This window comes from Phalacrocorax carbo, chromosome 2 (genome assembly GCF_963921805.1).
Source record: "Phalacrocorax carbo chromosome 2, bPhaCar2.1, whole genome shotgun sequence".
Taxonomy (NCBI): domain Eukaryota; kingdom Metazoa; phylum Chordata; class Aves; order Suliformes; family Phalacrocoracidae; genus Phalacrocorax; species Phalacrocorax carbo.
In genome coordinates this window covers 40,003,785-40,030,300 of record NC_087514.1, presented here as the reverse complement: position 1 = coordinate 40,030,300, position 26,516 = coordinate 40,003,785, and the positions used below count along the sequence as shown (strand labels likewise).

Below are 26,516 nucleotides of genomic sequence, written 5' to 3'. Positions count from 1 at the left end.
GTGGGCACCCCCTGTGGTGTGGGACTTCACCCCTGAACAAGTGCAGAATTCTGAAAAATTAGTATGTTGTCACCCTGGCAATTCCAGAGAGATACAAATCACTGCAATGCGCTGGGGCCTGGCTCATGCCTATTGAGCCCTATTTAACACTATTCAGTACCCCTAAGGGAAAGAGAAGGTCACTGGATCTAAAAAGGCAAAGACAAGGAAAGCAACGAGTACTGCGGCCACTCAAACCCCCACGACAGACACTGCAGCTACTCCAACCCCAGTGACGAGCACTGAGGCCACTCAAACCCTCACAACAGGCACTGCAGCTACTCCAACGCCAGTGACAAGCACTGCGGCCACCCAAACCCCCACAACAGGCACTGCAGCTACTCAAACCCCAGCGCCAAGCATTGCAGCTAAACCAGAGGACCAACCTGTGCCAGTATCAGTCACCCCTATACGCAAGAAGAAATCATGGAAGAGAAGGTCAACTCATTTAGAAAGACATTATGAGGAACCAGGGCCATCACACGAAGAGGAGGAGGAAGAGGAGAATGTGTACAAGAAACGGAAACCACCCGATCCCTATCCTTGAGTGAGTTGTGGGATATACGGAAAGATTTCGGGCGTCATTCAGGTGAGCACGTTATCACCTGGCTGCTCTGATGCTGGGATAATGGGGCCAGTAGTCTGGAATCAGAGGGGAAGGAAGCCAAACAACTGGGATCCCTCTCTAGGGAAGGGGGCATTGATAAAGCAATAAGAAAACAAACACAAGCCCTCAGCCTCTGGAGGCGGCTCCTGTCCGCGGTGAGAGAGAGGTATCCCTTCAAAGAAGATATTGTATTTCGCCTAGGAAAATGGATGACCATGGAGAAAGGCATTCAGCATCTAAGGGAATTAGCCGTGCTTGAGGTGATTTATGGTGACCTGGAGGATCAACGGTCCTCCAAAGATCCAGATGAAGCTGAGTGCACATCACCCATGTGGCGGAAGTTTGTACGGAGCGAGCCATCCTCGTATGCAAACTCATTGGCAGTGATGTCCTGGAAAGATGACGAGGCACCAACGGTGGCGGATGTGATTGATAAACTCCGGGAATATGAAGTGAATCTCTCTTCCTCGCTCGTCTCTGCTGTTGAGAAACTGTCCCCAGAGGTCCAGCAACTCAAAGAAGATATGTCCTACTCCCCACCAGTACGGACCAGTATCTCAGCCATTAGGAGTAAAAGTCCCTCTGCTCAAGAGAGAGGATAGACATGATGGGCCATGCTGTGGTTTTACCTGCGCGACCACAGCAAGTTCTTTTGCTCGTCCGATTCTCTTCCCCATCCCACAGGCGTGGGTGGGGAGTGAGCGAGCGGCTGCATGGTGTTCAGTTGCCAGCTGAGGCTGAACCACGACAGGACTGAAGATGCCAGGAAAACAAACACACAAAACCCCCACCCCGCAACAAACCAAAGGCAGAAATTAATGTCTAGCGTATGGGTAAGGATCCTGTCTAACATAGGCACTCTTTCCACTGAAGTGCCTGTGCTCTGTTTGAGTTACTTTTACTTTTCCTCTGCCTATTCAGTCTTTACTTTTTGTATGTAAACTAGAACCACCTCACCATGGAGAGAGAACCCCCTCATGCCATAGAAGCCTATGGAGTCAGAAAACAGGAAAAAAGGAAAATAAATAGGATTTGAAAGACTGAATCTAAGGGTCCCACCTGCTTTCTAACTGTGGTGCTACAGAGGTGGGGGTGCAGTCTTACTACATTTATAGTGTTTTAACAGAGTTCTATCCAAAGTTAAGCTTGCAGATCTACTAAAGTTCAACCAGTTCACCCATGTATCATAAGAGATGATCAACTTTAACCTTGCCAGCTGCAGTTTAAATCCATGATATTTAGCCCTGTTTGAAAGAATGCGGACAGAAATTATCACTTGTTTATGCATAAAAATATTTGATGTCTTTCTTCCTATCAGCCCGTATTCTTCTCCTACCAGTCTAACCAAGGCCCTTTCTTTTAGAACCTATTCTCCAGACCTTTCATCATCCTTGTTGCTTTCCTCTGGACTCTAGCAGATGTTTCTTGATGGGTGGTTGTTAAAATTACAGACTGCACTACAAAGGAGTAAATGAACACTCTGCAAGTCATACCTATACCAATTTTGGTTAACTTCCAGTATAATATTAACTTTTTGACAATAGCAAGGAATGATTATCAATTATGACCCGATTCATTTATCCATCCAGAACTGTTACTTACACAGCTATTTCCCAGGATAATTCCATGCAATTGCTAAAAAATAAGACACCCTTTACTTTGTGAAGAAAATACAGGCACGTTGCGTTTCAAAAGAGACTTGGACTGAAAGTCTTGAAGGATGTACCTTCCCATTGCCCCCGACAGGTGTGTTAACAAAAGTGGTATTACGTTTAAGGCATTATCTCCTCAAAACTCTTAAGCAGTGTATTACCTACCACACTCAGTTTTCAGATTCAATTTTATAAATGCTTAATTCTCCCCTGGGACTTTTGGAGACATTGTGGCTTTTATCGATGGTTGTATGTTACAGGAACCCCCTATACAGCTGCTGAACTTGTGTTTACACTGATTAAGGCCCACGAACTTCATTAACGATGGAGGTGTAAGCAGCTACAAAGGTGCATTTGACAAACCATCGTTTACTCTCCCACCAAACCTGTATCGAAGCAGACTTCCAAAAAGCTGGCCGGCGACAGAGCAAAGTGGATGAGGACTGCACGATTAACGCTACGAGCAGGTCACCCCACTACCACGTTCACCCAGCTGGAAGCTGCGGGCAGCCCAGGCCGCGGCGGCACCGGTACGGCAAGGGCGGGCTCCCCATGGCTACCGCGTACAACCCCCGAGTAGATGAGACAGCAGGGCCACGTCTGCCAGCGGCAGGAGACGGCGGGAGACCTGCCAGGCAGTAACAACCACCAACGGCCCGTAACGGCCACCGTGCCCAGCCGTTACCACCGCCTGCCCGGCACACCGCACACCCCGCAGCTCCCCAGCGCATGCACAGTAGAGAAGAGGCAATGAACGTTATTTCTCGCTCTCCGAGCACTCCTCAGCCGTCCCCTCGGAGCATGCGCGTTCCGCGGCTGGCGGGGAGGGGGAGAGAAGCGCCGGCTCCGGCGCCCCGCCGCGCGCATGCGCATTGGCCGCCGCGGGCCCTATCCCCGCCCCCCGTCCCCGCCCCGCGCCGGCGGAGTCGCTGGCGGCGAGCGCGCGCGGGGCTGTTTCCCGCCCCACGTGACATGGAGGCGGGGACGGGAAGGGAAAGGTCAGTGGCGACGCCGGCGGAGGGGGAGCGGAAGGTCAGGGCGCCGCCGAGCGGAAGTGGGAGCCGGAGCCCGTCCGCCATTGTGGGGAAGCGGAGCCCAGAGCAGCGGAGGGAAGCGGCGCTGCGTCCGTCCGTCCGGCTCCTTCCAGCGGGAACCCGATCGGTGGCGGCGGCGGCGAGCCCAGGCGGAGGCGGCGGCGACAATCAGGCGGCGGCGGGGAGGAGGCGGCGGAGGCGAGCGGCGCGGCGCGGCGGGCGGGCGGCCCCGGCGTGCGGAATCACTCGAGGCCCAGGCGGAGCGGAGCGGAGCGAGGGGATCGCGGCTCCCCGTGAAGAATGTCAGCCACCAGCGTCGACCAGGTACCGGCCGTGGGGCGCGGGGGGCGGCCAGCCGTTCCCTGCCCTTTCCTCTTCTACGGCCCATAGTTAGCCCCGGTCGGGGCGCGGGGTGGGGGGGGCGCGGCGGCCGGGCGGCCACCTGCACCTTCCCTTGCCGCCGGGGCGGCGCGGTTCGCCTCCTTCCCTCCCTCCCTGCCTGCCGCTATGGGGAGCGGCGATCAATCGGAGCCGGCGGCGCCCGGGATGGCGGGCCCCTTTCCCAGCCCCGGCAGCCCCTATTTATAACCGCTGAGCCGCGCCAGAGCCGCTCCGCCTCCCCGCCCGCGGGGCCCGCCGGCCCTCGGCCCCGGCCGCCGCCGCCGCCGCCCCCGTGGTGCATTCTCGCCCCGCAAGCCAGCCCACCCCGGCCGGGCCCCGCCGGCCTCCCGCTCCTTGTACCCCCTCCGGGAGCGGCTTGGCGCCCGGCTCCCGCTCCTCTCCCCTGCGCACCCCGAATGCTCCCTGGCTTCTCGGTACCGCATCCTTTCTCGTCGTGCCTCTCTTTCTCCTCGCCCACCTCTTCTTCCTCGGGCCTCCGGTTGCTGCTCCTTCCCCGCGGCCCCCGCGTCTTCCAGCTGTTCCACTCTTTCTCTCCCTGTGCTGCGCTGCACTTTTTAAATTGGCTCTTCGTGGAGCTTAAGAGTTTGTTATTTTTCATCTTTGCCAGGCCTGTGCTGGCCCTTCTTTCTGGCTGGAAGCTATTCTGTTTCAGCGTCTGCTTTCTCCGTGTGTCTCCGCCGCTCCCCAAAAGTTTTGGCCCTGCAGTCTCCTGCCCCCTTTTATTTTTTTGTTCTGTGTCATTACTGTTCTGTTTCTTTTGTCTCTGTGTGTGCTCTCCAGTTTCCTTTTATGCACTTATTGCTAGCTCAGTGATCTCTTAGCTTTTCATTGCTCTGTCTTCCACAAAGGCTTCTTCTTCCCAACTTTTCTAGTTCCATGTCTCTTGTTGATCTCTGCATGCCTGTGTGCCTGGGTTCCATTCACCCCAAAAGATGAGGTGGTTGGGGTTTTTAAGGTTATGGAGATTTTTTCGCTGGTTTTGGGAGAGGGAGATGACTAACCAGTGCAGGTTTAGATAGAGCAATGTTAAACAGTCTTATGATAACTCTGAGACAGATGCATATAAAAGCAAGATGGAGGTGGTTGCCTCCTCAACTTACAAACCTCTGAATACTGAGTTTTTCAGGACTAAAAATTGTTGGAGAGCGATGGAGCCTGGAAACCCACTCATGCCTAGTTGTACATATGTGAGAAGATGAATTAGATTTTCATGGGCTAGAGTTTGTTTCTCTAAACTATTTTATTTTGCTATGGAGTAATTAAGGATACTGTAACTTGTACTGTTACAGTGATTCTTAGTGCATGACAGATTAACAGTGTTTTGTAATGCCTAATCCTAAAAAAAAAAAAATCCTCCTTGCGGTATTATTTCCTTGTGTGAAAGCTTCATATAGACTGTATTATTTTCTCAATATAATTGCCTAGACAAGGAATGCACAACTCGTAGTTCAGCTTACAATATCACTGTATATTTCTTTGTATATCTAAAAAGGCATTGTAGGTTATTCTCTGATAAATACCCATCAATCAATTTATAAGATGACATAATGAAGTTTTCGTACTGGCAGTAATCTTAGCTGCTAACTCTCTTTGTTCTTTTACTCTGTGCTTTGTTTATTGCTTATATTTCTTATTGGGGGGGCAATCAAAATTAGCCTGTTTACGTTTTTCAACACCGTTTAAGCTTTACATGCTGTAAAAGACTAGATTATTTCAGTGGTTTTGGTGAAATTCTTTCAATTTTATAATTACTTTTCTGTGTTTTTTGTAATATTTTATATTTTACATAATATCATATTTTCATAATAGCATGCTTTTAGTAATATTTTAAACTGATATTTAAATTGAAAAGAGCAGAATTGGCAAATAAATGGAATTACCCTAAAGTAAACATTAGAGGATTCTAACTGAACTTGTTTTTCTTTTTTCTTTTTCTCCACTTTCCTATATACAGAGACCTAAAGGACAGGGAAATAAAGGTAAGTTGATTCCTTGTATTTCTGTATAAGTCTAATATTGCTGCTTGTGGAGGTTAATGTGTCTTCAGACAATTGTGGGAAGAGAATGTAGCTATAGGATGTCTTTTATTTCAGAGCAAGATGACAGGAAATTGCATGCCAAAATGTTACTTCCCAGCATTTTTACTGTGGCACAGCATTACATCAATTTAAAATGCTTTATTTTGCAAATGAAGATTAATGTCAGAAGTTGGGTGATAACATAGCTATTTCTTTTTAGCTGGCTTTGACGTGTGTGTATAGTCTCTTTAACAGTACACCTTGGGCCTTTCTGTGCAGTGAATAGAATCAGTGTACTAGAATCATCAGGAAGAGTCTTCTGAACAGCTTCCTTAGCTTGTGAGACAACAACCACGTGACTATTTAGTTACTCATATCTGTGAGCAGAACACATCACCTTCCTTATTCTCAGAAATTTTATCTTTCTCTTCATTTTAGTGTCAGTATAGAATATTCAGTCTGTGTTTGTAGGCCTTCTGCCTTTCTACTTTTTCATGTTTCTGTCAACATCTTAGTTTTAAAATACCATACTCAATGGGGTTTCTTCTCTCCCACAGAAACAAGGAACTAACTACTTAATATTCTTCCCTCTAAAATTCTTGGCAAGTCTGTTGTAAACAGCATCTCAGATTACATCTTGCAATTTATTTCTGGTCTGGAATTTATCTTTGATGTGTAAAGCCTTATTTTCTATTTGGGAATTCTTTTTGCCTGATCAATACACTTGTGCCCATTTAATTCTTAGGTGCTCGGCAAGCTGAGCTGTAGAATAGCATACATGCAGCTACTTCATGTGTTAATATCCTTATTATTTCTTCATGCAGATAAACTTTTTTTTTGAGCTCAGGTACTTTTTGCCCCCTCGTTGTTCATTGTCTGACTTAATCTAATTGTTCTCTGTGAACTGTCATTTAATGTTATCTGCAGCATACTTATTCTATTATTCTGTCTATATGCAGATTATCTGCTGCTTATTACATATGTCACTTATGAGGTGGCACATGGCTCCTGAATCTTGCTGAATTTGGCCTGTTCGTTTTAATTTTTCTGCATTCAGAGAAAAATGAACTTGTATTTGCCTCCTCACACCTTCTCAGTTTGGTCATTTGGTCACTTGTTCTCTCATATTCTAATACTTCTACCTTTTTTTTCCCACAAACTGAACTTTTAACTGTTTCTGTATATCTTTGAAATAGTGTGTGTTTATACTCTCTATCTTGCCCTTAAATGAGAAGATAAGTCAGATTTGTTTGAGCAAGTAGTTTGTGGCTTCGTGTTCTTTGAATTACCATATCTCAGTTTTGGTGAGGTTATTGAGATATATCTATCAGGGAATGATATAAGTGGTTTTTGAACTATACTCCATATATATGAATTGGAGCGGAAGTACTAAGCATTTCTATTTGGGTGTTATGTTTCAGCTTGTTTAATAATGAAAATGCACAAGTCAGTTTAACTTATTTATGTTAGCATATTTTTGTGTGCTATAATTTGCAAATGCTGTGGAATGTTTGAATGAAAACAGATCTCTTGGTTTGCTATGTAAGGAAGAGATTTTTGCACTTGTGAACTTGGATATTTATGGAGTGCATCCTTTTAAATAATGGATACTTACTATGTATTCTCTTGGTAAGAATATGACCTAAATGAAAACTAATAGTGAAACAAAACAATAATCTCCTCTGTTCTGTTAAATTATTTGGTATAGCATCTATTTAATGAATCTATGATTTAGCATTTGATTAAAGGGCTAGGAGATTGAAGATGGTAGCATAGTGTAGCATGAGTAGTAGGCTTTGGGTTAGAGACTTTTTCAAGATGGTAAAGGTAAATTAAGTCAGTATCAGCAATGCTTACTGACCACATGTTAGCAGACAGTAATCTCTTTCAGGTTAAAGGAGCTTCAAGGGAAGATGTGATACCGAGTTAACAGACTAATCTGAAGGTGGTTCTCTGCGTAAGGGTAATAATGTTAAAGAGGATGGTAAAAAGGTTAATATCCGCATGTCTGGTGGAGCATATGAGAGAGTGTGAGTGAGCAGAATAAGGAGTGTATGCATGGAAATAGATTATTTTTTATAATGAAATGAAAAAATATCGTGCCTGCAAATGATATTGGGAGGTAGCTGATCTGTATTGTCTAGTAAAATGTTTTTGATGCTTTATTCTAGTTGATTATAAGTTGGTGTACTGTGCTGTCTCCCTTGACCAGTATTTGTGGGGTTGAAGTTCTAGTGTGTAGAACAGTACTGTCCATCTGCTGTATCAGCTATTAATGTTGGTATTTCAGAGACTTGAATGAGTAAATTATCCTGTCTTAAAAGTTTCCTTTTTTAGTTGTCAGCTACTGTACAGTTGACATAAAACATCACAGCTGACATCAATCAAATGGTGTCTTATGTGGGGTGGTGGTGGTGGTGAGAAACTGGTGTTACTGAAACTCCCTTCTTTTCCCCCCCCTCCCCCTTCCCCCACCTTTTGTTTACTGGGGCCAGTTTATTACACCTGTGATAAGAAAGTGCTGACTTGTGTTTACATATATATGTATATGGCTTTTGGTTTTGTAGAAGGTATAAATGTAAGCATTAGGTTTAAAATAGGAATGAAATGTTATGTGTTTCTTCTAGTATTTATTCTCCACATTAGTCAAGGTGTAATGGCTTCTTCTAATGAAAAAATTATTCCTATGCCTTTGGCCATTTGTGCATTTTGCAAGTGGTTATTCAAAGCATAGTAGCAGTTAAAAGAATATAAGCTTTAAGTTCCTGTAGTTGATGAGTTGTTTCTTCCCAATATCTAATTATACTGTATGTTTTCACAGTGTTTGTGGAAGTATACGGTATTTTCAGGGTTGGATTGATAGAGATATTTTTAGTAACTGTAGATTAGTTCCAATTAATATTCTTCATCACTGCCGTGTTTATTTGGAACACTTACTGTGAGATTTTGGGAATGGGGCATGCATCTTAATCTGTTTGCTCTTGTTAAATGTATGTGTGTGGGGCTACATTCTTCATTATTAACGCATTATGTAAAGTTAGAACGAAAAGCCAAAGAAACACACTTCTAGTGACGGTATTTCACTGGGAAATGTATATAATTACTAGGAAAGATGTCAGTGTAGAACTATTTTGTGGCACTGACTTAAGATCTCAATACAGAATGAATAAGAAAGAAAATACATTTACAAGAATATTCTATGTTAGTTGTAATGGCAGACCAAAAATAATTCTGTCTTAAGTGACCTTTAGATACCTCTGAAACAATAAACACAGCAGATGCACATTTTATGAAGATTAGCTGCCAGTATGAGGAGATTAATTTTGATAGGATTCTAGTCTTGACATGCAGCCGTTTATGCCTTTATTTGTGGTTGCATGCTTTTAAGAAACTCGTATGCTGCTGTCTGTGTTTTCCATTATAACAGAATTGTATTTAGGAATTGTGCTCTCTGTACTGTTTGGTAAAGCCTAAGCAATGGACATGGCATGGAGGAAAGATTTTGAGGCTCATCCTCCCCTTTGTGACCTGGCCAAAATATAAAGAGGAATATAGTTTTCCAGCTCATTATTATGTTACCATTGTGTCTAGATTCAGGTTGATTAATGGCCTGAACTGAAACTTTTTGTTTATGGAAAAAACCACCAACACCTAATGTTAATTTAAATCTGGTGTTTAATTAGGAATGCTGTTCGATCAAGTTTTAAAACCCATTGTGCTCACCATTGCTCGTCTATTTGGCTGTAGCTAGTATACAGCCGCACTGTGCCAATTTGTAATAACCAAAGTGTCAAGTGTTCTGACTTTTAAATATCCAAGACAATATTCAAAACATGAGTTGCTTTCTTCCTTCCCAGATATTTGCTTTGAAAAAAAATCTTCTGTTGTTCTGGGTTAAATTATGAATTTTTAGCTCTTTTTACTGCTGTCTGAAGTCAATAACTTTTTCCAGAGTTTTGGTTAGTCCTTGTGATTATATCTATTAGTTTGTCATTTTTTTTCAGCTAGTGTCACTCCCTGAAGGCAGTTTGTTTGAGAGATGTTAAAGTCAAATGTGAAAAAAATTGAAGGCTCTTGGTCCAGGCACCACTTGGTTTGCAATGTGAACTTTGGGTGGCAAAAAAAACCCCTCAATTAAACAGAAAAAAAAGCACTCTTGAATACTGGCTCCAGCAAAGTTGAAGTTCCATGGATGCATATACTTTTCAGAAGCTTTTGCGAAAAGAAGGAAACAGTGTAGTCAGCTCCTGACTCGGTGTCTCCAGTTGTCAGAAAATTCGCTGTTTTGTTGTAACTTCAGCTGTCATGGTTTCTCAGTGCACCTTACTGATCACTCTAAAACTTGGTGGTTGGTTTGTGGTTTGTTTTTTTTTTTCCACTGAACCTATTTGATAAAAAAACAAAAATTGCATTCAGAAAAGCGGTAATTTATTTTTGAGAAGAGGTTTTCGTCTTCAAGTTGTATAATTGCCAATTGCTGGTTTAAGTCCATGTTCTGCTTTGCGCCATGGGAAACAGTGGAACTTAGTGGAAATTTGTGCAGTCTTATTTTGTTTGAATAGTAGCCTGGGGGAGGGTGGAGAGATACTTCACGTAATTTGGGCAGCTGAAAAATCCCAGGTAGGTGCAATGCCGTAGATGAAATTAAAGGTAATAGGAGGCCAAGAAGAGCAGGTAGGAAGAGATTCCAGCATATAGTGGCATATATGTTGGGAAAGGATTGTAATCGCCCTTGGGGACTTTAGCTCTTGTTTCTGTCTTGCTTTGTACCCTCTGAGCTTCAGGGATGCCACTAATGCAGTACAGTGTAATATTTATGTAGGAAATACAGAATGAAATAGCTGAATAGTGGTGCCCTTCATGGTTGTCTTGGTGGGTTAGTGACTTTCCTCCTGGCAGGAGAAAGCTGTGTGTTGCAACTTTCCCTGAACCTATTGAGTATGTCTGATCTGGTTGGTGTGCACATTTGCACTTGGTCTGGTACTTCTGGAAACGCTGGATTTACTGCCTCTGCAAACAAGGTGTGCCTATAGTTTTTCCTCTGTCTGTTGGAGGTCAGGAAAGAATAGTTCTGAAAAGTCTTCTCTGGTTGCCATCTTTCCTGACGTCTCCTGAGATCTGATCAGGATCATGAACAGAATGAGCTATTTTCTTTCAATTTAGAGAAGTGGTGCTTAGCAATAACACGTTCAGTCTCAACAAAGCACAAGTAGAAGTATTCAATGTACAGGCAATGAAGAATTGTTATCTAGATTAAAAGTGCATCATATATCTTCCAGAGAGTATACCTAATACAGATTTATTTTTAGTTTCAGTACAGAACGGTTCGATTCATCAAAAGGATGCAGTAAATGATGATGATTTTGAGCCATATCTAAGTAGTCAGACAAATCAGGTAAGTGAACATTGTTTACTATCTTGAAGTTAATTTTGGAGTTCAACTGACTTCCAGACTTAATTAATTTTTGGATGATACTTCTTAGCATTGCTTACTTGCCTGAGTATTGTGTCTTGTCTTATCGTATGATATCTTAAACAGGTAAAGCCTTCTTAATAATTCTGGAAAAGATGTAGTTAAAAAGTATGCTCTGATGTCTCCCGCTCTTGTGCTTATGCTCTGACTACAGAAAGATGCAGTTACAAGAAGCTTGAGGAAAAAAAACAAACCCAAAAACCAAAAAACAAACCCCAAACCAAAACCCTACACCTTAAACTTACAATCAAATAATCGTATATTGGATGCAGTTCAAAACAACAATTTCATTGGCTCTGAGAAAATATTAACTGCTTGGGCATGATTTCCTTTGAAGTTGATAGAAGTAGCACACAGCTGATGAGATAATAGAATGAAGCTTAGTATTACTATAGCTTGTTATAACTCTTCTGCCAGGAATGACTGATTTTCGGAGCTGTGAATTGTCTCTGTAGTCAAAAGTTAATATTCATGAAGTTAAGTTTGTAAGTTGCAGTGGTCTTGAAAGAGGGAGAAAGTGCAAATGATTAAAAGGCTTTGAGAATTTTGTTTGCCTTTTTTTATTTTTTCTCAAATAGTACAACATTAAGGAGGCATCAGCTAGAGGATGATAATGTGCAGATTTTTCCCCAAAACAAAATCAGAAGTTGTATGAGGGTAGTCCTTCAAATGTCTTGGAGCTTTATCTTCTTAAGAAGTAAATGCTGTGATTTCCCAGGAGTCTTGGAAGTGGAATTTGAATTTAGCTAGCAAACTTTGCTCTCCTAGACCACAGATGGTACTTAATGCCCATTCTCAATAGTGTGGAAATGTTATGGTTTGACTGTTGTTCCTCCTGAAAGAAGCAGGCATTTTCCTTGCATCCTTTTCACTACAATATTCTGGCAGGTGACCCCAGTTAGAAGTGAGAAATTTGACAAAAAACTAAGAATACCAAAACTTTAAATTGTATTAGCAGCTATTTTTTCTGTATTTATGAAACTACAGTTGTTATGACTTGTTTTTTAAAGTGGCTTGTTATTTTCTTGATACTGTTGACATGGAGGCATTCTAAGCCTAGCTCAGTAATTGAAAATAAAGATAATATATTACAAAAAATGGGGCTCTTTAGTGCCTTGAAAAATGGCCATATCTAACTGATACCTTGTTCATCTTTTATGTTGGGAGGAATGGTGGAAGTTACAAATGCATTCGTATAATCCTTAAAAATGTTTTGGACTCTGTTACTTTTTGGTTTTGCCCTGAGCATAATTGTCTATATTGCTGATTTTTGTTTTATTTTCTTGCAGAGTAACAGCTATCCACCAATGTCAGACCCATATATGCCTAGTTATTATGCTCCATCCATTGGATTTCCATACTCCTTAGGCGAAGCAGCATGGTCAACTGCAGGCGACCCTCCAATGCCATACTTGACAACTTATGGACAGATGAGTAATGGTGAGCACCATTACATACCCGACGGTGTATTTAGTCAACCTGGGGCATTAGGAAATACCCCTCCATTTCTTGGGCAGCATGGATTTAATTTTTTTCCTGGGAATGCAGACTTCTCTACATGGGGGACAAGTGGATCTCAGGGACAATCAACGCAAAGCTCTGCTTACAGCAGCAGCTATGGCTATCCACCTAGTTCTCTTGGGAGAGCCATAGCAGATGGACAGGCTGGATTTGGCAGTGATACTCTGAGCAAGGTGCCTGGGATTAGCAGCATTGAGCAAGGCATGACTGGACTGAAAATTGGTGGAGATATGACGGCTGCTGTAACAAAAACTGTAGGTTCAGCTCTGAGCAGTACAGGTATGACAAGCATTGCAGCAAACAGCGTGCCCCCAGTTAGCAGTTCAGCACCTAAACCAACCTCATGGGCTGCCATTGCAAGGAAGCCTGCAAAACCCCAGCCAAAACTCAAGCCTAAAGGTAATGTGGGCATTGGGGGCCCTGCTGTACCACCACCACCTATAAAACACAACATGAATATTGGAACTTGGGATGACAAAGGGTCAGTGGTAAAAGCACCCCCAGCCCAACCAGTACTGCCTCCTCAGACTATAATCCAGCAGCCTCAGCCATTAATTCAACCACCACCACTGGTGCAAAGCCAACTGCCTCAACAGCAGCCTCAGCCACAGCAACCACAGCAGCAACAAGGACCTCAGCAGCAGGCCCAGCCTCACCAGTTGCAGCAGCAACAGCTGCAAAACCGCTGGGTAGCTCCTCGTAATAGGGGTGTGGGCTTCAGCCAGAACAATGGAGCTGGTAGCGAGAACTTTGGTTTAGGTGTTGTATCCGTCAGCTCCTCACCTTCTGGTGTGGAAGTGCACCCAGTGCTGGAGAAACTAAAGGCCATAAACAACTACAATCCCAAAGACTTCGATTGGAATCTGAAGAATGGACGTGTGTTTATAATCAAAAGTTATTCAGAGGACGATATTCATCGCTCCATTAAGTACTCTATCTGGTGTAGTACTGAACATGGTAATAAGCGCTTGGATGCTGCTTACCGCTCCCTGAATGGAAAAGGCCCGCTCTATTTACTCTTCAGTGTGAATGGCAGTGGACACTTTTGTGGAGTGGCTGAGATGAAGTCTGTTGTGGACTACAATGCATATGCTGGTGTCTGGTCTCAGGATAAGTGGAAGGGGAAGTTTGATGTCAAATGGATCTTTGTCAAAGACGTTCCCAACAACCAACTGCGGCATATTCGCTTGGAAAACAATGACAACAAACCGGTTACCAATTCGAGGGACACTCAAGAGGTACCCCTAGAAAAAGCCAAGCAAGTGCTTAAAATAATTGCTACTTTCAAGCATACCACCTCAATCTTTGATGACTTTGCACATTATGAGAAGCGTCAAGAGGAGGAGGAAGCCATGCGTAGGGTAAGAAATCAATGTCATTATAGTAGCTCTCCTGGTTTTTCTGTTTTTGGAAACCTTGTTTTCCATACAACTGGAATTTCTGTGTGCGAGTGTTGGATCAGAAAGTAATGCTTTTTGCGCAGCGTGTCTGTACTTGATATAACTGGCTCTTAATGAAAAGGTTTAAGTTCTTGTAACTTGTTTTGTTAACATGGGCATGTGTTTAACCACAATACTAACATAGGCCTGCATGAGCGGACTTCTGACATGTTTTACTCTTCAGAGTAAACGAAAACTGAATTGAGTGTATTTTTTCGTAACTGAAGTCTTCTAGTTTAGATTTTTATCTTCCTGGATGTCACAAAAAGGACCTGAAATTACTGGAGGAGCTTACTTTATTTAACATAACATTTCAATTTACATTCTGCTCTAAGAGATGTTAACAGCATGATGACTGTGAAAAGCAGATTTCCCCCTTGATTCAATTTGTCTTTTGTACAATTGTGACACACAGAAGTGAGACAGTGATGACTTGTACAGTGTCAGAATAATTTTTTTTTTAATTTCTGGTAGTGCATTTCCTAAAGTATTGTGTAGTTCATTTCTGCAAAGAAAAGTATACCTATGATAAATCTGTAGAGAAATCTTTAGTTTAGGAGGTATTTCAGAAAACCAGACAAGGGAAAAAGGCATTTAATTTAGGCTGTGTTATAGTACTTGTCTGTGTCTTGTGTGTACTCTACCTACTGGTAACACTTGTGTTCACCATTGGCCACAACATACAGTTTTGCTGTATTTATTTTCTTTCCAGGCTTGCTAGTAGTTGTAAATATGTGATTTTTCTCATGGGTAGAAATATTTCAGGAGCTATGGTACCAGTTAGATGATCTGCAAGTATTCAGAAATGGGAGTTTGCATCAGTGCAGTTTGGTGATAGTGCTCTCCATTCATCCTGTCACACCATCTATGGAATAAAAAAACCCCCAACAAACCCAAAAGTCTAGGGTTTATGCTAATTAGGGGCCTCGTGGGAGGTGGAGTCCTGAATTTATTCACTCGTGAAGCTGCTGCAGTTTTGGCTGTGTAAGAATTTCACCTGCTTCACAGCCTCCTTACTTCTCTTAGGTTTCTAGTACTGCAGTGGTTCCATCCCTTTTTTGTACATTCCTAATCCTTCAACACACATGATGCATCTCCAGTGTCATGCATACCCAAAATCAATTTTGTAGTTTTATTGTACAACGCTGCAACAGATTTATGTTGGAAGTCTTTTATTGTTTGGAGCAAAACAAATATCCCTGTTGGGCGTGTAATGCCTTTTGAATTTTTTTTCCTAAAAATAAAACTAATATGCACTAAATCAGTAAGGTTACTTCCATGCCATCCTGATGATGGGAGCACAGTCTGTATTCTTAACTAATATTTAATGTAAGGGGAGAAATTGGACTTTTTCAGGCTTTAGTAAGACTTCACTGTGATTTTTGGTAATGTTTCAGAAGCACTAAGATCGCGTTTCCTGTAGCCTTCATGTTTCAGTGTTTTCTTAATTTTTGATGCTTGAAGACACTTCACAAAATAACTGTTCGCTTCAAAAGTATCAGCTTTTGTGAAAAAACTTATCAAAGAGTCATAATTTGGATGTGCCCTCACAACTCAGGAAGATAATGTGTTTTATTTGTGGTTTTGTTCCCTGTATAGTAGGTGAAAGCCACGAAATGTAATGGAGAGGGGGATTAATGGTAGTGTTTCTATGTATGCTGAACTTAAAATTCAAATTACTAAATTCAGCATTTATTAGGTCTCTAACTAGATGACTGTGGTTATACATATTTGTGCAATAAAGTAACATCTTCAGGGAAATGTACGGTATCTGTATGACTCAAATACTGAACTCTGCATTTGTCTAAGTTACCTTTCCCAATACTACTGGGAGAAAACATACTTGTTGAGATACTTGCATAGTAGGCACTGATTCTTCTACAGGATTGTATGAATTTTTTTTTGACAAATTATGAAAAACTACTTTAGAGCTGTATATATAGCTGTGAGGTTTTCACTTTGTAGATGGATTTGAGATATGCCTTAAGCAAATGAATATGTACTTAATATATAGGAGGTCCAAATTAAACAAATAACAGCTACTGAGAGTTCATCTTCATAATTTTCTTATGATTGCATATTGATTTTAAACCTCTAGGTTTTTTCTTTTATCACACAGTGTACAAACAGCATGTCTTTAAATTGTAAACATGCAGTTGTTAACTCCTATGATTCAAGAATAGTTTGGAAATGGAACAATGAGTATTGTGAACTCTGTTTTATGGTTAATTGAGTAATCCTTCATTACCTAGTGCCAGCTAGGCCTTTATGGAGCTGTATTTAAATTAGTGCATTTTCTACTGCCAATATAACTGTGTAAATTAAGTTCATGCCCATTTTCTGTGGCAGCTGTGGCAATCACTTTGTTTCCAGTGTTTCTGTCATGAAAAATGTGCTTATTGCTGTTAATAAACTATTAAATACATCAAGCAGCAGTAGTCACTTACATGTTCCTTAAAGTTCAGTTAATGTTTTGTTGTTCCATAGGTGGTAACAAACTTTTCGTACAGCCAGTGATCTAAACGTAGTAAACAGCGTATGATTTATGGATTTAATTTACTTTATAACTGTTCATCATTCCAGCTAACTTACTTTAAAATAATTGGTTGTAAAAGTTTAATATTAACAACTCAGGGGATCAATAATTAATTTCCAATATGACCTAGCAGTTATGTTTTATTAAAATATGGCAGTATACTTATAAAAGTGCAATGACTAGTCTGTGATTAGCATGAAACTTCAGTAACTTTGCCATTTGATAAAGGTTACTTGCAAATTACTATTCATAGTCTTTTTAAGCGTAAGTATTAGAACTCTAGTGTCTACCACTGTCTGATGTGACCCCGGCATGGGTAAGGTATCTGCAGCTGGGGTTGGAAACAAATTTGTGTGGTAAGCATTCACACTTTTCTTACGGCTCAGGTTCCTGTGTCCTATTTTAAATGTACAAATGCTGTGATCTTTCACCAAAGGAGCAAAGAAGTCAATGATGTTTCTCTTGAGTTCTGCCAGTAGTATATCAAAATAATCTGAAATTGCATTAGTCCTTAGTTTGAACTTCTGCTTTGTGGTGTAAATGTGCATATTCATGTGCAGATTGTTTTAAAACAAGTTTGATTGTCTTTCAACAGAAAGCAGTAGCAATAAGACACAAAAAAATGGAACAGAAATCTTAAAATATGCCATTTAAGAGCACGTAATTATATTAGGAAAATAAGGCACTGAAAAGAAAAAAATCTGTATTGTTATGCGCCTGATCTTCAATAAATATATGGATCAAAATGGAATGTGGCTTTGATTAAAAATGCAGTTGTTGGAGGATTACAAGTTCCACACCCTCAGATGGTGGCTTGTTAACATGCAATTACCTCTTGTCCTAGGACTTCTTTTGGTGCTATTTAGTGCAGAATTCTACTTTTGTAGCATATAATGGGAAAAAAAGATCACGGTTCCATGTAACTGTAAAATGCTTTAGATGGTTTTCTTAGTGAGGTAATTCAGAAAAAAAAAAAGAATTTTTTATCCATGGAAGAAGATAGACGAATTCAGTATATATTTGTGTTTCTCTAATCTGCATTTGGAATTTTTTCTTTTCAGTAAGCTTTTAAATGGCAGGTAAACAAGCATTTAAAATGTTAGCTTTCTCCTGTTTTACTACATATCTTGTAATAGGAATGCTGCTATAACTAAAATCTTCTGACTTTCAAAAGGAGTCATTTCAGTTTTTTCCTCTCATTCCGATACTAATGTATCTCTGTTTCTCTGTTAATTGTGTCATAATTAGGCTGCAGTGTTAACCAGGGTAATCCGTTTCCGCTCCAGCACATCACTGAATTTATGCTTGATTTGATATTTCTTAAAAATATCTTAAAGGAAGTAGGGAATTGAGGAAACACGCACTAAGAGAGAACTGTAGACACATCCTTCTCCCCTTACCCCCAACCATCAACTACTAGGTTATAATGTCGAAGTCAGATATAGATAAATCCACAGTCCTTGTACAAGTCAAGGAAAACAGGTAATTGACCAACATTTTTAATGTAGTTAAATGATAGTTGTACCAGACAATTTTTTAAAGTTTGTGCCCTTCAATCTAAAAGAGGTTCAAAACAGTAAATAAAATAGGTTGTGTAATGTCTTCTGTAACGTCTTATGCATTTCCTGTATGATTTTGGTGATGTTTCAAGGGCCATTATTTTGCAATTTCCTTGAACTTGATGTTTATCTACCACTTCATCTCTGTAAATGAAAGTGATGTTATAAGTTTCATGTCTGTTGAAAGAAAAACCAAAATGGTCAGAACGTAGAAACAGAAGATACTTTTTTTTTTTTTAAACTCCCTTGACAGTCGCGAGATGAATATGTACCCCTGGCCTTGGGAGTATGGGGGTTATTTGGAGCTAGAATAACCTTAGACATAGTGATCCAGAATTTTTGTCCCACGATGGTGTGCTTATTTACCATGTGTTCATTTGCTTTTGCATCTTTAGTCTTTTGGAAACACTTAAGAATGACCTGCAAGTTCTCGTGTTACAGACATGTGGATTTCAAATGTGCCTGGTTTCTCTACATTTGGCAGTCAATTGTTTCTGTTCAGGGATAGTGTTTAGAATTTGTTACGGGATGGGGGATAGTATGGAGAGGTCTGGATGTTGAAATATGGTATCATATAGAGTGACTACGGAAGAGTTTGAGTAGTGGTGTGGCCTGCCACTCTGTACTAAGGGAAAAGATGCTGCAATAGGGAAAGTGCAGTATTGGACTGTTGAATGGAAGAGATGGAATGTAATTAAACTCACAAGTGGTCTTAGTTTATAGAAACACTTGGATGGATCTATTGCGTTTTTCTTTTTAGTTTGAAATTCCTACCTGCAAAATCAAGCCTACAGAGCTCTTTTTACAGAGTGGATTTGAATTCTCTGACTCTGGGACTTGAAAGGCCAATGTCTCCTGTAAAATAGGGACCCCTATTGGAAAACCTAGGAATATCAACCAAATGGTTTGCCTTAGTGCTCAAGAGACCAGCCATTTTTGGCATCTGATTCTTCAGTGTTCTTGAATATGAACGTAGCTGCAAGACAAGACTTAAAAGTTGAGTTAAGCCGGATCTCTGACAGCTCCACCTTTTCTAAAATGCGGTGTCTTTAAGTTGTGGCTTTTAAAGCAAAGGAATAATTCTAAATCTTATTCCAGAGCAAAAGCAGAACCTTGAGTGTACATAAGTAGCTGTTAAAATTCACGCAGCAGCCTTCTGCTTCCTGCTGCATCTCCTCAGATTGTGCTGCTCTATTAAGAACAAATTGACTAGAACACTGGTGCTTTTCCTACAGCTTGCAGGAAAGAAATATGCCCGCATATTGCAAGGAAGTCGCCACCCGTGTGACTCTCCATGCAGTACTTCAGCCTCTTGCTTCATTGATCCATGCCACAGATGGGCTAGTTAGCAGAAACTTGAGTGAAGATTGTTGGTGTTGGTTTGTGGGAAAAAATGACACTTGAAAACCATACAGATATTGCATATCTAGAAAAGCTGTTTCTTTAGATTCAGTTGAATGAGGATTGTTTAAGTTCTATATAAAAATTGATTGGCTTTAACCTTCAGATTAATCTAGTTGAAATGACACATTACAAGAATTCATATCACATGATGAGCTGTCTGAGCCCAGTTTTTGTGAGCACCTTTTCAGAAGTCTGGTAGTGGTCTTAATATTGACAGGTAATTATTGTTTTGCTTCTGTACCTAGGGATTATAGTCAGCTGTGAAAAGGTAAACATAAATTTGCATGTTCATTGCACTTTCATGTAGAACGTAATGAGGAACCAAGATAAAATAAGTTCATGTTTCCTCATGACAGACTAGGATTTGTTACACCTGTGCAAAGACCATGAGCAGTGAGTCTTCTGAAAAAAAATTGAGACTCCTCCCCAGTGTATTTTGTAGGCCCTGCCTGCAGTGGATGTCATTTCCCTTCCAAGGCTACTACGGATTCCTTAGCAGAGCAATTAAGATCTTGTTGTTGTTCCCCATGGGCATCTGAGGAAAAATTAACAAAGGTGTCAGAGTCATCCTTCTGTGATTTAGTGATCATCACTAAATGCAATTTCTATAGATGTAGTTAGAAGCTATCTGTTGTCAGTCTTCAAAAGCCAATGTTACACTGTCAACATTGTTAACAAACAATAATGAAGATCTAGAAGCTTGGTTTGTTGTGGGTGGTTTTTGTTGGGTTTTTTTTTGTTTTTTTTTAATGAACTTGCTGAAATGGCTGTCTTGTAGCTAATTAAAATCTGATATTTCAACGTGTAACGATGTACAGCACTGAAAGGAAGCACTTGCTACTTGTAGTTAGAATTGACCAATCTATCACTGAAAGTATCCGCCTGGGAAAACAAGACTGGAAGGGCTTTTCTTGCTCATGGAGTTCAAGCCTGGTTTTTGCAGAGCCTTTCTTCATTTTGTCTTATCATATGGTGTCTTTCAAGTAGTTAGGTTTTTTCCCCCCACCTATGCTTTCTGAATGTTCGTACCTTGTTATTTAGTGTGCTGTGGAATTTCAGATGTGGATTAAATTCTTCCTGCCTTTATCATTACCATAATAAAATAATATAGTCTGCCCATGTTCCACTAATAGTGCATGTGTCTCCTCAAACTGAAATTTATTTACCTTTTTACTGTAACTTGTTCACATTTCTGCTATTGCTAAGTATGTTTCAGAGACTGAAATAAGTAAAATGCCATCAAAACTAATAGGAAGAACAAATAAGTTAGGCAGTCTAGCTTTCATAGCTTTTCAGGCTTTCTTAATATTTATATGCTTGAAAATTTTATTTACTGTCTGAAGTTCAAATGATCTGTATCAGCAGGGTCTCAAATGAGCATTAATTCATAAGGTTTACCAGGGGAAGAACTGCTCTGCAGTTGTAAAACTTTTTTGACTTCCTATGTTGACTTCGATTTTTAATTTGTCTTGTAGTTTCCATGTTGGGATAAGGAATAGGAGAAGATGAGTGTGTAGGGAGGGGATGGCATCTCCACAGGAAAAAAATTCTAGGTCCATGTAGAGATTCTTCCCATCTGATCCTTCCCTCCCATCTTTCCAGAATTCCCAGAAATGCTTCTCAAAAAAATCTGTTTCAATATTTTTATCTGGTTTTGATGAAATCTCTGTCTTCAGGAGATTTACCCTCTCTTTTTTGGAATTTTAGAGTGAGAAGTTAAAAAGGACCTCTATTTTATGCAAAAGTTTCAGTAATGTGGTTTAATCTATTTATGACAAGTATCTCATAGGCTGTTAACATAAACTACTACTAGAGTTTTTTCAGTGTTCTCAGTAATCTGCTTTTCATTATGGTTCTCAAGCACTAAGGTCAGTGTTTATGCTGTCATAGCTGTAATGGTACACTGAAGTGCGATAAACTGCAGATTATGGCTGATGCTATTAGTAAATGAGATTTTATGAACTTTGCTGTGGCTTCTTCTCACCACCTCTACAGCTGTCTGTTCTGCCTCTGCCAGGTGTTTCTGCCCTGGCAGAGGAGATGTGTGCCTGTGCCTCGCTTCACAGAATGAGAATGCAGTCTGACATGTTAGCTTACATTGCAGATGTGCAGGGCTTTTAAGCTGAAGATAAAACCGTAGTTTGCAGTGAAGCAACTAAGATGTGCTAAACATTCCCTTCTGAAGTTGCTGTGAGAATGCTACCTATTCGGAGAGGGGCAAAGCAGACAGCTTCAGGCATGAACGTTTTAAACACTGCAGTAAGACGCAAAAGTTTAGGAAATAGAAGAAGTATTTTTGTTGCTTTGAATTTTGAAATTCTGTTATCATAGACATTTTGTTAAATCTGAGGATAAATTACATTGTAGCTACTTTTCAGCATGGGATCACTTGATTAATGCTCTGAATTCAGAGAACTGAAATTTGGAAATAAGTTTGCCTCTCAGTTCAGACTGAGTTAACTCCATATTAGTTTGCACTAGATGCACTTTGTCTCCAAGGCCCAAGCATTTTTAGGTTCACCTACACTTGTTTGTGTAGAAAGTTATTTGCACATGTGCAAATCTGCTGATTACATGGTATGCAGCTGGCAGGTACCTTTAACCAGCCAATACATTCCCACGTTGTACAAATTCAAATGGCACTCAATTTCTGTGTCCTGCTCATAAACTCCCCCTAAAGCCAGGTAACGTCATCCTGGTGAGTTCTGAGGTGAAGCTGGCCTTTGGCAGGGAACTTAAAATACTGGAGAAGCTTTTCATCCGAGAGCATTGCAAGAGATATGCAAAGGTTTTGCTCACGTGAATGTGAGAAATAAGGTATGTCGGTGAAAGGGAAATGTAGTGGAATCCAGTTGGTATGGTGGAAGCTTCCGCTGCTCTGATGGTGGAACCCCACTGGGGGTAAAGCCTTCTGCTAGTTTGTCTATAATCACTGTTTTTACAAAAACTGTCAAACAAAAGCCACCCAAAAAACTAGAAAAGGAATACTCGAGACAGGAAAAGGCTGTGCGTAGTGAGTGTGATCTGACTGGGGGGGGGGTGGAGGGGGGTGGGGTGTTAGGTAGTGGTATTACATGCAAAAACGAACTGTGTTTTGAATAAATCAGGTTTTCTCTCTGTCCGTTTTGCTGTACAGAGTGCCAAGTGTCACTGATACAAACATCTGAAGAACATATTGTTTGTTCACTTGCATTTAAAAAAATGTCAAGTTTGTATGTCTGCTTTAAGTATTTAAATATAAAAGTAGTAATATGTAGCTTTGAGACTACAGGAAAGGGGTGCTGGTGCAGTTTTGAAGCCTTTTCCCTCTGTAGAATTTAAAATGGATTTGAAATTTGTAACACCTTTATTTCATCCACTGGAAGCAGGTGATAAGGATGTCATTCCCTTTCTACTTTGAGTTTTCATGAACTTAAATACATTTACAGTTCAGGGGCTACACAAAGCACAAGGTCGGTCAGTTTACTGTGCAGCAGTTTGCAGCGCAGAGAGAGGCTTTCTAGGCAGCTTGACTCAGTTGTTATATGTGTAATACTTGGAAATGGGCAGGAACTGATGATTTTCTTTGGACATAGGTAGTATTTAAAATAATTGAAAAACTGTTATTTCATTATTTAACATCACAGTTTCATAGGGCGCTACTTATTACTGCTGTAGTGTTTTTCAGCGCTTTGTGCAGTTCTTTCAGTTGAAGTCTGCTAATAGAGGAATAACGTGAGATGTGCATGAGCAGGCTATTTTTGAATGCCTTACATGCATAGTGAGGCATGAGGCCAGTGATCATCTGTTTTCAGCCTAGATATGCACAGTTAACATACCAGTTTGTATTAATGACTGATACTATCAATCTCACATTTTAAAAACAGTATCTTACTATGCAAATATTAGTCATGTCTCTTTGAGCTAGCAAAAAAAAAATAATCTAACAGAATAGTGCAAGTGTTGCTCTCACGTCAAATTTACTGAAGTTCTGCCCTGGAGAATGTACTGTCTTTTAGATACAGAGCTGCTGGGACCGTGGGCTGCTTATTGTGACCAAGAACTCTGTGCAAGCTTTACTTTTTTCGGTGCTCATCTTGAAGCAACTCGGAGGTCTGTCTTGGAGAGGACTAGATCATCAGCTGTACTCTGATAACCACCATAAATGTTATGTGTCCTCTTCTTTCGTTATAGTGTCTTTTTGGCAGAATTTATTTGGGTTCATGTGCTAATTTGCACTTTTCCTAAATAGTGTCTAAGATAATGAAGTTTCAGTGTGGTATCAGATAGAGTGGTTTTGAAGTCATTGTTTGAATGCTTCCTGGTTTATTTTGGTTTTACCTGCTATGTTTGTTTCATTTATAACATGCTGTGTAATGCAATAATAATAAAAATACTGGAAATGAGGGGGTTTTTTGTTCTCTCTTAAATGGGGGAGGAAGCCTATCTGTCTTCCATTAAGGTATTTTAAAACATTTATATAACGTGCTCAGTTGTACATATTAAGAAAGGAAATGCTATTGGAAGATAAGCTCTTAGTTTCTTAGAGTCAAACTACAGTATCTTTTCACAATCTAGAAGATATGTAACAAAGGCAATGAGATATAGTTTATTTATCTGTTTTTATTTTTTTTAGAGGTAGTGATAATGCCTAAGCATATACTTACCTTTAACAAAGTAGAAAAAATGGAGGAAGATGATAATGCGTGGAAATTGTTATTTACTCTTAAACTTGTAATGCAGAGGAAGCATTTGTTAGTCCCTGTTAGAGATACAGTGCAGTTAGTATTTTAGTCCTTAACAGTACAAAGTTATTTATCATTGTTGTAATGTCATCTGCGTAATACAAACATTTTGCTCCTTTACAGCAAACGCAACATCTCACAATGCTGCGAGGGCTTTGCAGTGAATATGGTCTTGACCGCAACTCAGGCTTGCGAGTGGGTTTTTTTTTTTTTTTCCAGCCATTCCTACCTTACTGGTTTTGCATGGTGTTACTAAAAGTAATTTCTAAAAAAACCCCATATGGATGGCTTTTTTGTTGTTGCTGTTAGTTCTTTTTCTCACCATTTGAGCAGTGTGTTTGTATGGAGGAGGAGGTACTGGGCCAACTTGTTCCTTTACCTTTTGATCTTAAGCGCACTGAAACATTTTATTATGGTGGGCTTTGAATGAGATACCTGGGAATATGATCTTTACTTTTTCAGGGTATAATGGAGGGAGAGTAGAATATTTAAATATTCATGCAGAGCATTTTTTTGACAAGGAGAAGATTTAGGGTACCTCTTTCTTGCCTTGTTTGTAGGTCCCTTGGTCTCCACACTTAGTTCACTTTGTGCAATGTATTTTATCAGAAGTGATTTAAAAGTAACATTATAAACCCTTTTATTTTTGATAGCTGTTTTTTTGGAACATACTTGCCTTTTAGCTTGTTGTATATGTCTGTATTTCTTTTTAAGAAGTTGACATGAACTAGATATTTCATGTTCTTGAAAAAAGTGAAGCTTTTCCTTGAATGCTTGTTGCCTGATTTAGAGAAATTGCAAGCAATGCAACTCCTCTAATGAGAGGAAAGCAGATAATGTTGAACTGTGTGTATTAACATGATTTTTCTTTCTGTTTTTGTTTTGTTTTGTTTTTTTTTCAGGAGAGAAATAGAAACAAACAATAACTATATGGAGATGTCCTGCTAGAATTACAACACTAATGATGTAGACTCTGGAAATGCCTAATATGTCTAAGAAGACGTTATTAAAGCTTTTTTCTGCTTAAGGTGACATCTTTGAACACTTTAACACAAAATTGACTCTTCTTGTAATGGTTCTCATCAGTGCATCTGCCCTTATACTCTCTCACCAAACACAATTGAGAACTGTATCTTCGTCAAGCACTTTCTGTCCTGAAGCTTTTACCAGTATCTGCTGTCTTTTGTATTTATGCATCCTAGCTAAGACACAGGAGACCGAACGAATGCAAGGATTCATTAACTCTTTGAATTTGTTAAATACTAACATTTAACCATTAGAAGTGGTTCAATGATGTGAGATTCACATTGCTTCAACATAATTTTTTCTTTGTTGTAGTTTTTTTAATTGTCAGTTTTTAGATATTCAACAGATTAAAAGCAAATCATGCCATATTTAGTCCTGGAGTAAAACTCAAGTCTAAATGTTCATGTGAAAATTATTGTAGTAATCTTTTAATATGGCAAAGCAACTTTAAGCTGCAGTTTAGCCAAATGAAACGTAACATAAAATTATATTAGAATGACATTTCCCTTGTTTCGAACTGTTTGGTGTAAGAGAATATTAATATGCAGCTTGGTGGACACCACCAGTTAATGCACATTTCTTTATTTTTTTTCTGTAACATGTATACTGAAAAAAGTGCATTTGTCTGAGGAACTGTTTGTTTGCTACCACTCGATGAATCTCAGTTTTGAGTAAATGTACCTCAGTCTAAATCAGACTTTTTATGACCTTTATAACTACATTTAAAATAATCTTTAATTCCTATTTCTGGGTGTTTGCAAGCCTGACAGATTGCTATCATGAAAGTGAAAATTTACTCCTCTAGGTGATTCACTAGCTAAATAAACATAATTCTTGTTTAGCAAGCATATGCTCTGTTTCTCAGATTTTTTTTTTGTTTCATTGTCCCAACATCCAGGTGTTTTTTCCCCCTATTCAAAAATATTTTGAGAAAAATACTTTGATCCATGGAGATGACATATTCATAGCCATGTTAACATGATTTTTGTTAGAACCATGCAACAAGAATTTTAGTATACATATTAAATTGAATGATTCTATACTAGTTTTTAACTTCTAAAAAGTATATCTTTTGTTTCAGT

The 26,516-nt window shown here is 40.0% G+C and overlaps 1 protein-coding gene across 1 annotated transcript; it reads left to right on the top strand.

Annotated features, from left to right (window-relative positions):
• The first annotated feature begins 3,269 nt into the window (after positions 1 to 3,269).
• On the top strand, positions 3,270 to 26,282 carry YTHDF3 (YTH N6-methyladenosine RNA binding protein F3). The gene is made up of 5 exons (XM_064442638.1): positions 3,270 to 3,656; positions 5,689 to 5,713; positions 11,062 to 11,147; positions 12,515 to 14,107; positions 25,311 to 26,282. The coding sequence occupies exons 1-5, from the start codon at positions 3,633 to 3,635 to the stop codon at positions 25,332 to 25,334; spliced, it is 1,752 nt and encodes a 583-aa protein (XP_064298708.1). The 5' UTR covers positions 3,270 to 3,632; the 3' UTR covers positions 25,335 to 26,282.
• Positions 26,283 to 26,516: the final 234 nt, after the last annotated feature.